This window comes from Cystoisospora suis (assembly GCF_002600585.1).
Source record: "Cystoisospora suis strain Wien I chromosome Unknown contig_7696, whole genome shotgun sequence".
Lineage (NCBI taxonomy): Eukaryota > Apicomplexa > Conoidasida > Eucoccidiorida > Sarcocystidae > Cystoisospora > Cystoisospora suis.
In genome coordinates this window covers 698-9,874 of record NW_027160481.1, presented here as the reverse complement: position 1 = coordinate 9,874, position 9,177 = coordinate 698, and the positions used below count along the sequence as shown (strand labels likewise).

The 9,177-nt window shown below is 42.2% G+C and overlaps 2 protein-coding genes across 2 annotated transcripts; one reads left to right on the top strand and one right to left on the bottom strand.

Annotated features, from left to right (window-relative positions):
- The first annotated feature begins 552 nt into the window (after positions 1-552).
- CSUI_010524 (uncharacterized protein) lies at positions 553-2,360 on the top strand. The gene has a single exon (XM_068070627.1). The coding sequence runs from the start codon at positions 2,109-2,111 to the stop codon at positions 2,316-2,318; it is 210 nt and encodes a 69-aa protein (XP_067917398.1). The 5' UTR covers positions 553-2,108; the 3' UTR covers positions 2,319-2,360.
- Positions 2,361-2,820: 460 nt separating this feature from the next.
- CSUI_010523 (uncharacterized protein) lies at positions 2,821-7,848 on the bottom strand (the record flags this gene model as incomplete). Its single annotated transcript, XM_068070626.1, has 3 exons — positions 2,821-6,236; positions 6,860-6,916; positions 7,795-7,848. Coding segments are annotated over 3 exons (2,787 nt in total), but the record flags the coding sequence as incomplete, so codon positions are not given.
- Positions 7,849-9,177: the final 1,329 nt, after the last annotated feature.

Here is a 9,177-nt window from a genome sequence, read left to right as displayed (position 1 = left end):
AGAAAGAAAGAAAGAAAGATCGGAAACCTGGACTGCCTTTTCATTCCTTTCAGTATAGACGCATGTTCCTGTATAAGAAGTCTACTAGATACATGTAAATGTATATATATATATATATATATGTAGCATATATGCATATGTATATACGTATATATGTATGTATTCTTCGTATCTTCATATAAGAGGAATACATGGAGTAAGGTCCGTCATGATAGAGAAGAGAGTTATCTTTCTGTATTTTTACTTCTAGGGTGTCTACTCCTCTCTCTTCTTCTTCTTGTGCATCCTTGACGTCTCTCTCCTCGATAGACCAGCGTATTGATGTATGCTCTTATGTAGAGAATATATGCATGTACAAATAGATATATGTACATGTGTATATATCTGTATGTAGATATTCTCAGATAGATAACAGACCGAGAGGTTAACGTGTAACGCTTATGTATGTATAGGAATATACATCCATGTCTTTCTCTTTCTTTCTCTTTCTCTCTCTCTTTCTCTCTTTCTCTCTCTCTCTCTCTTTCTCTTTCTTTCTTTCTCTGTGTTGAACGTTAATAGTGAAGCTCTCCTCGTGTGATTTCGAGTTGCAGATTTTCATCATGTTTCTGTCCTATCTCTTCAGGTGTATGTACACCCGAAATCTGTATCGACTATGCTTCCTTGTCTTCACGCGGTCCACCCGTCCCATATGCCGCCTAGAAGAAGCGTATAAAGAACCCTGTCTCGGATACTAGTACCCCTACTACAATAGTATAATAAGACTCGCTCGTACTCGACTAGTCTTGTCTTTTCTCTATCCCCCAGTAGGCCCTCGGTGTAATCTGGAGACCTCCTCTGTCTTCAATTTCTTTCTCTAACTCTTTGTCTCTTTCTCTTGCTTTCTTTTTATCTTCTTCACTCTCTTCTTTTCTTTCAGGTGAGATAAAGGAAGGCTCGCAACCCAGTCTATGATCCCTCACGACAGATACTTCTCACGAGAACCTCTCCTGGTAGACATCTCTCCACTTATCTATCTATCTATCTATCTTTAATCTATCTATCTATCTATGTATCTATCTATCTCTTTAAGAGAAGCGACTGTAATACTTTGACCGTCTAAATGAAGTGTAGAGAATCAACTCCCACATAGCAACCTCGGGCCCATGTAAGTTAACAAGGAAAAAGAACAACAAGAGAATTCTGCGAATAGATCGAAGAAGAAGAAGGTGAAAGAGTCTTCTTGTTCTTTTTCTTCTTCTTTGTAGTCATTCAGGTCATATATCTCCGTCTTACCACCTACAGCATATCTCTTCTCTTTAACCTCTTTGCCTATCGTCAACTTCTTCTTCTTCGGCTCTTTGTTTTGATCTCTCTCTCCTCTTCCAGATGATGAGGTGTAGGCTTATATTCGAGTGAAAGAAAATTTCGCCCCCAGGTAGTACGAGGAAGACGAAAGTTTCCTTCCTCCTCTCACTCTCTTCTTTTTCTTGTCTATGTACATATATATATATATACATATGTATATGCATTTACGCCTCTCACTCTTTGTATCTCTATGATATACCTTTACCTTCTCCACGAGACTCTCTCTCTCTTTCTCTATAGACATACATGTGTACATGTATATGTGTATATTGGTAGATGTATGTCTGTGCATACATACATGGACTGCCCATTCAAGAAATCGCGACTTAGAAAGAAAGAAAGAAAAGAAGGAAGAAAAAGGAAGTAGAAGAAGAAGATTTTGACGACCGAGTGAAGGCACACGTAGATCACGTTTTCAACTGAAGAAAGAGAAGACAAGAAAAAGAAGGAAGAGGCCCTTGAGAGGAAAGCCGAGAAGAGAGAGAAAGAAGAGATTTACATTCCTTCACATTAGAAATGTCTGCGCCGTCGCGTCCCGCCTACGGCTGTGTAAGGACGTCTATAGGGTCGGTCTGGCGGCCGCCCCTTAAGCGACGTTCAGACCGGTGTATGTACACCTTCAGAGGGAGAGAGAGACAGTGTCTTCTTATCTCCTTTATGTCGGGATCCCTGCTCAGGGGTATTTAGACATCTATGTCTAGCTAGCCAGGTAGCTAGCTAAGTGTCTTGGAGAAGAAAGATAATGTTGAGGTAGACCTGCTATGCCAAGCAGGATGATCCTCTTCCTGGTGGATAAAAAAGCAGTGAACTCAATGTATGCAGATATTCATAAAGACGCGTCATGTCTTCCATCTTTTCTTTCTATCCTTCTTTCTTTCTCCTCTTTTTCTTTCTTTCACTTTCTCTATTTCTCTCTCTCTCCCTCCTTCTCTCCTTCTGGTCTGTCTATATGTACACGAGCTAGCAACTGACTTCACGCTCCTATTCAGCGTAGGTCTCTCATCTATACGCGGATATCACGCTACATGTGCTTTCCTTTCGTTCAAAAGACAGAGATGAAAGAGAGGTCATTCTGAAGATCGTCCAGAGAAACAAGGACGGAAGCATTCAGAGAGATAGAGAGACAGAAAGATCGAGCAGGGAGACCTCTCATTCGATACATTCTCTCTTAACGTCTTTATGATAAGAAAAACGTCGCAGAGAATACAGCCATCACAACTTCAAGACAATAGAATATCGAGATAAGATAAGGATAAGAGGAGTCAAGACTAGGACCAGCTTTTTCACATATAGACGGATGATGTCGTTCGGCTTATATTCGAAGAGGTGTAAGGTGATAGGAGTGATTTTTTCAAGTACGCTGTTGTCTTTCGTACGGTCAGTTATCTCCTTTTCGCCTCCTTCTCTAAAGAAAGAGCAGAGGACCTGATTCGTTATGTCGCCCTTTCTATCGACGCTAGGAGGTCAAGTATATCTCCTACAGCAGAAGAATAGGAAGGAATAGATGGTTTGCTAGTGAGATATTTCTCGAGATTGAAGACAGAAAGAAAGAAAGAAAGAAAGAACGAAGAAAATGAGCCGAAGAACTTTCGAGTTGTGTAATTGAAGATAAAAGATGCGCATGCGTGTATCTTTTTCTCAGCTGTATATACACTTGCTATCATCAAAGTCATAATACTGAGAGAACAAGACAAAACATGCATGCACATACATCAACTTGCATACCATACACCCATATCGGCAAGATCCCTTTACCTGCCTAGCAGCAGATCCCTGTGTACTTCCGTAGCCATATACACTACTCAGAAGACCTGTACGTTTTTAAAGCTATACAAATGGAGAGATAGACATACGTAGATAGATCGATATGCCCGTGTATATATCTGTAGGTACGTATACATGTAGACGGATTCTTAATTGATATAACCGAGACAAACAGAAAGACCACGACTGAGTATTGAGGTGTACGTACACCAGAAAAACAATGAGGTAGGAAACGCATCATCTACCTAACTAAACACGCCATACATATTAGAACAGCCCTCGAGAGAAAGAATGCTTCCCTCTCGATCCACCTTTTCTTTTCTTCTTCTCTAAAGCGACTCGGGAGGGTCTTTCTTTCAAACTGTCAAGACAGGAACACGTTGTATCATATCATCGACCTTCCTCTGCACCTCGAGCGACTGTGCAGGGTTGTATCCTGTGTCTCTTCATTAGGAAGATAACATCGTCTGCTTCTTCTTTTTCTTCTTCACCCTTTTGCGACTGCTGTCGGGGGTGTTGTATAGAGATGTCTTCTGCAAGATTTCAGCGTTCTTCTTTTGGATTGTATCCTTTAATAAGGCGACGTCTGCTTGAGTAGAGGCAATTCCTAGCTTGAGATCTAGAAGAAGAGATTCCACTTTCGCACGTCGTATACGTTGTAGTTCATTCAATCCTTCTTCTTCATCTTCATCTGTATCTGTATACTTCTCTCTTATAGGATCATCTCCCCTTCTTCGTCTTGCTCCTTTCTTCTCTTCATCCTCACTTGTAGATTCGCTTCTCGCTCCATCTCCAGAGACCAACATATAGGATCTATCTTTCTTAGGCAGTAGGTTCCTCTCCTTGTCTCTCTTATTCTGTTGAGCTAGTCTCATGAGTCTTTCTGTACTTAAGAGAAGATCATCTCGTCTTGAAGCATAGCCACGGCCGTCTTTTCTATCTTCTTCTCTCACCTTGTTCTTCATCTTCTTCACATCTGAAGAGGGAGAAGAGACCATCGAGAGTCGGCTCGTTCCTTGTTCTCCCCCCCCCACTCCACCGAAAGCTCTCTGAATAATTTCGTCACGACTTAAAGAAGACGGAGATAACAAGGGAAGAAGACCTCGAGATTTTCTTCTTTCTTCCTCTGAGGAGAGAAGAGGTTTCCGATCTTTCTCCGATACACGAGGAGAGGACAATCGAAGTATCGACGAAGAGACAAGAGGGGAAAGCTTAGGGCTAGCTGCCTTGACTTCGATACGAGGAACCATCCCTTGACCTTCTTGTCTTTCTTCTCCTTCGTCTACCACTCGCTTCTCTCCTAAGGAAGAAGATAAAAGAAATCCACTCGCGGGTTTCGTCGCTTCTCCGCCTTCTTCATCCTTTTCATGTGACAGCGAGAGGCGGCGTCGATTCAGTTGCATCGGAGATGACAGGACAGAAAGTCGATGCTGCTTCCCAAGGGGAGAAGGAGAACGCGAAGATACGGAAGGAGGCTGAGAGACTTTTTTCATTGTTGTTAAGAAAGATGCTAAAGAAGGAGAAGATTTGATAGGTGCAGATTTCTTGATAGAAGAAGAAGAAAAGGATTCTTTTACTTGACTTGCCTGGAGCTTCATGAGATGTCCGTCGTCTTCATCCTCGTCTTCAGTCTCGCCATGTCCGATCGTCATCATCTTCTTCTTCTTTATCGTGCTAGCTTCTCCGCCTATCACCCCCCCACCCTTCAACTCATCTCGATCGCCCGTCGTTATCTTCTTCTTCTTCCCATCTTCGACAACTTCTTCTTGCTTTTCGATCCTCCTTTCTTCTTCTTCTTCTCTTATGACGAGAGGAAGCCTCGGGAGAGATAAGAGAGTTCTTCTCGGTCTCGTGAAGAGAGCTACAGAGGGATGTTGATTCGATCGATCCTCTTCGTCTTCTTCTTTCTTATTCTTCTTCTGGCTGGAGAAGAAAAGATCAAGAGGGAGATCAGGGACAACCTTCGGCGACTTCTGTTTTGCATGCCGATAAGAATCGATGTACTCTGAAGAGATCAATCGCCCTCCATGCTCCAGGAGACCGTCCGTCGAGGAAGCTTTACGAGGGGGCGCAAGATGATGGCGGTGCTGAGTTGCATGATGCTTTTGTTCTTCTTCTTCTTCTTTTCTTCTTCTTTCTTCTTCTCCTCCTTGTTCTTCTCTTTCGCTCTTCATTTTGATCCATCCATCTTCTTCATCTTGTTTTTCTTCTCTTTCTCTTCTTTCTTCTTCGCCTTCGCTTCCTTCTTCGGCTTCATCTCGTTCGCCATCTACATAAGGCTTCACAGGGCTTTTAACTCGCCTTATAAACGGAGAAAGACGTTGATGGTGAGGATGAGGAGAAGGAGGCGCAGGGCCGGCGTGAACGAGGCTCACACTTCGATCAAGGATAGGATCGTTCAAGAGTTGATCTAGCTCATCAGATTGCTGGTCGATTCGATCTAGAAGAGCTTCCTTTAACTTCTCTCTTAAGATTTCCGACGGAGTCTTTCCTTCGTTTGTGTCATCCTCTCGCTCTCTCATGATCATGCGAAACACTTCTGAGCTTGACGGTGATAATAAGAGCTTCAATTCTTCTTCTTCTTTCTTCTTTCTTTCTTCTTCTTCTCTCAACTTCTTCTCTTCTTCTTTCTTCTTCTTCTCTTCTTCTTTCTTCTTCTTCTCTTCTTCTTTCTTCTTCCTTTCTTCCTCTTCTTTGGACTGTACAAGAGCATGATGATCTTGAGGTATACTTAGACGTCGATGCTGATCAATCATAGCAGAAATCTTGGACTGCTGCTTCCTCGACAGACTCTCTGCTCCCCCTTCTCTTTTCTTCTTTCTTTCTTCTTCTTGTTCTTTCTTCTCCTTCTCCTTCTCCTTCTTCTCCTCCTCTAAAGCCTCCTGTTTCTCTTTCATCTTCTTCATCTTCTCCTTCATTTCACTCACATGCTTCTTCTCCTTCTCAACTTCCTCGAATTTCTTCTTCAATTCTTCTTTCTGCTTCTCAAGCTGCACGTTCAGATCTTGATTCTTCTCCTCTAGAAGCTTCTCTTTCTTCACATTCTTCTCTTTCTCTGCTTTTAATTGGGTTTCTCTTTCTTTCAGTTCATCTAAGACTTTCTTGACTTCTTTCTCTTTCTCTGCCTGAAAAAGACAAAAAAGGACACAAGAAGCATGATCGATCGTACACATCTTCGAATAAAGAGACAGGACAGGAGAAGCAGTCCATCGAGATACCGATATGGAGGCTTACAGGAGAATCGAGATATCTCGATTCTAGCTAGAACTCCGAGACGGACAGTCGAGATCTCCAAGTCTACACCCCTTGTTAACTGCGAAGAAACAGAGAGTCGTCTCCTTCACGTGGGAGGAGATTCTTTTTCTTCTTGTCTATTTGACAAGCTTTCCTGCTATTCTTCACGTGACAGGCTATTGTTAGGTAGAATGGGGAGTCGTAGATCGACGCCTCTAAACATTGGGGAGGATATAGGAGAGAGAAGGAGAAGAAGAAAAGGGAAAAGAAATGAAGTGATACAGAGATGACAAGCAACAGTCGATAGATAGATAGATAGATGGTCCATATTTACTGTATAGAAGACGAGAGAGGAGTGAATGGCATAGCGAGTAGTAGGGCACGATGGAGAAGCGAAGAAAGAAGAGCACAAAAGAGATAGAGAGAATGTGTCTCTACACGGAAGATGGAGACGTCGCTTGCTTCCTCTTAATAGTTTGACGAGTTTGTGTGTGGGGGTGTTTGCTGTCTCTACCTGAAGTTTCTCTTTCTCTTTCTTCAGCTTCTCTAGTGACGCTTCAAGGGTATGGGCCTGCATACAGAAAAGAAAGGAGATGAAGAAAAGAATGACGGAGAAAGAAGAAGACGAAGAAGAAGAAGAGAGGAACAAAGGGGTGAAAAGATGTCTAAGGAATCTGCGGAGAAAGCGAGCAACAGAAGGGCAAGGAACACCTTCATTCATCTCTTCTTTCTCTTCTTTAGACTTGGCCCTTTTCTTTCTCTCTCCCGTGACTCTCTATATCCTAGTGGTGCCGATCGTAGAAGAAGAAAAGCTGAAGAGAGACCAGGCAGAAATTATACGCCTATACAAACAACATACAGACATGTATCTATCTTTTATCTATCTATCCCTCCTTAATCTGCCTATCTTTAGTCTCTCTTTATCTATCTATCTATCTTGGCTATATCTTACATCTATATACAGATGGGGGTGAGTAGGCCGTAGGCCTCTGTATTGAGGAGGATACGATAGAAGAAGAGAAAAACAGCGAGAAGAGGTGAAGCTAGAAAGGGTCGGAAAATGATAGGAAAACGTGTGTGGATCCCCTCACATCGAGACATCTACATAGAGGAGGAGAAGAAGAAAAAGAAACAAGCGGTAGGAAGAGGAGAGAGATGAGGCGAGGCGTGGTCTAAACAAGATAGAAGGAACATGCTACGAAGACGAAGAAAAAGGGACCACGTATAGGTTCCAAAGAGAGAGGAAGAGAGGCCTACGACGACGTAAGTAGTTAATATGCACGACAGCAATGGGTGTCCATACAGCAAGAAAAAGAAGAAGAGGAAGAGAAAAAGAAAGAGAGAGAGGAGACACGATATCGACCACTAAGAGAGACAGGAGGAGAAGACACGGAAGGAGACATATATAATACCGGGGAGAAAGAGAAAGAGAGAGACGGGAGCCCGTACCTTTTCTTGTTCTGATTGAAGAGCATGCCTTGTATTCTCCAAGACATTCTGAACCTAACGCGGGGAAGAAGAAGAAGAAGAAAACGAAAAGAGAGACATGATAAGAGGAAAAAAGACGTTCTCCAAGAAGAGCCATAGATATGCATGTCTGTTTACGATCCGTAAAGACATAGTCGATATATGAGTAGATACACATACTGAACCTATACGCGCTTCTCTGTATCTATCTCTCTCTATATCTATATGGACAGGCATATCTATATATACGCTATAGGCATGCACGAAGATGCAGGTGACATGCTAGATCTAGAATGGTGCGAGTCGTCATAGTAGGAGTAGTAGGAGTAGTGGCGGTAGATATCTTCTTCGATAGTTTTGTGGGTGATTAGGGGCGGTATGAGAAAGTACAGGATGAGAAGGGAAGTGAAGAAGAGGCAGATGATCGAAAAAGATAACATAGATGACCCTAAAGAGCAACACGAAGGAAACGAAGAGAAGAGAAGAAACGATTAGAGAGAGAGAGAGAAAGTTTTACTTTTTCTTGTTTTCTAGTGAAGACAACCTCCTGAGCCGCCAGCTTTTCTTCGGTCTATACACACCCCAGATACACATACATACAGAGAGAAAGCAAGATGCAAAAAGACAAGAAAAGCAGAGAAAGAAAGTTCAAACGCTCGAAGAAGAGCTCGAGACACCAAAGAGAGAAAAGGAAAGAGAGAGAAATTTCTATTGAATGGAAAGACATTCTAATTATCACCAACGGCTGCGGCTTCTTTTCTTCTTTCTCTTCTTCTTCCTCTTCTGTTTCCTACCAATTTCTTCTACTGTAGGAAACCATCGAAACTTCTTTTTCTTCTTCTTCTTCAGGAGATCAGTGGCCTAGACAGATAGATAGATTAAAGATAGATTAAAGATAGATAAAGATAGATTAAAGATAGATAAAGATAGATAGATAGATTAAGATAGATTAAAGATAGATAGAGAATGCTAACGGTTCATAGCTTCCTCCTTCTGACTTTTGGTGCATGCGGTTTTGGACATGTGTTGATCAGGGTATATGCTGCAAGTTCCATAGTAAATAGATGTACATGTAATGTGTATCTACACACAGTAGATTCAGGTCTATTTGTATAGCGAACGCACATCCAAACAGGAGACACAGAGAGAGACAGAGGACGAAGATCTATCTGTCTGATAAATATATTCAGCTATCTAACTATCTACCTGTCTTNNCTCTCTCTTTGCATGCGGGGGTACTACCAGTCGTAGTTGAATTGTGGGACTTTGCAATAGGCGAACCACATGAAGACAAGCAAATCATCTGGTATATAACTGAGGTAAGCTATCCCTCATTCCCTCTCGATAAAAGAAGAAGAAGAAGAA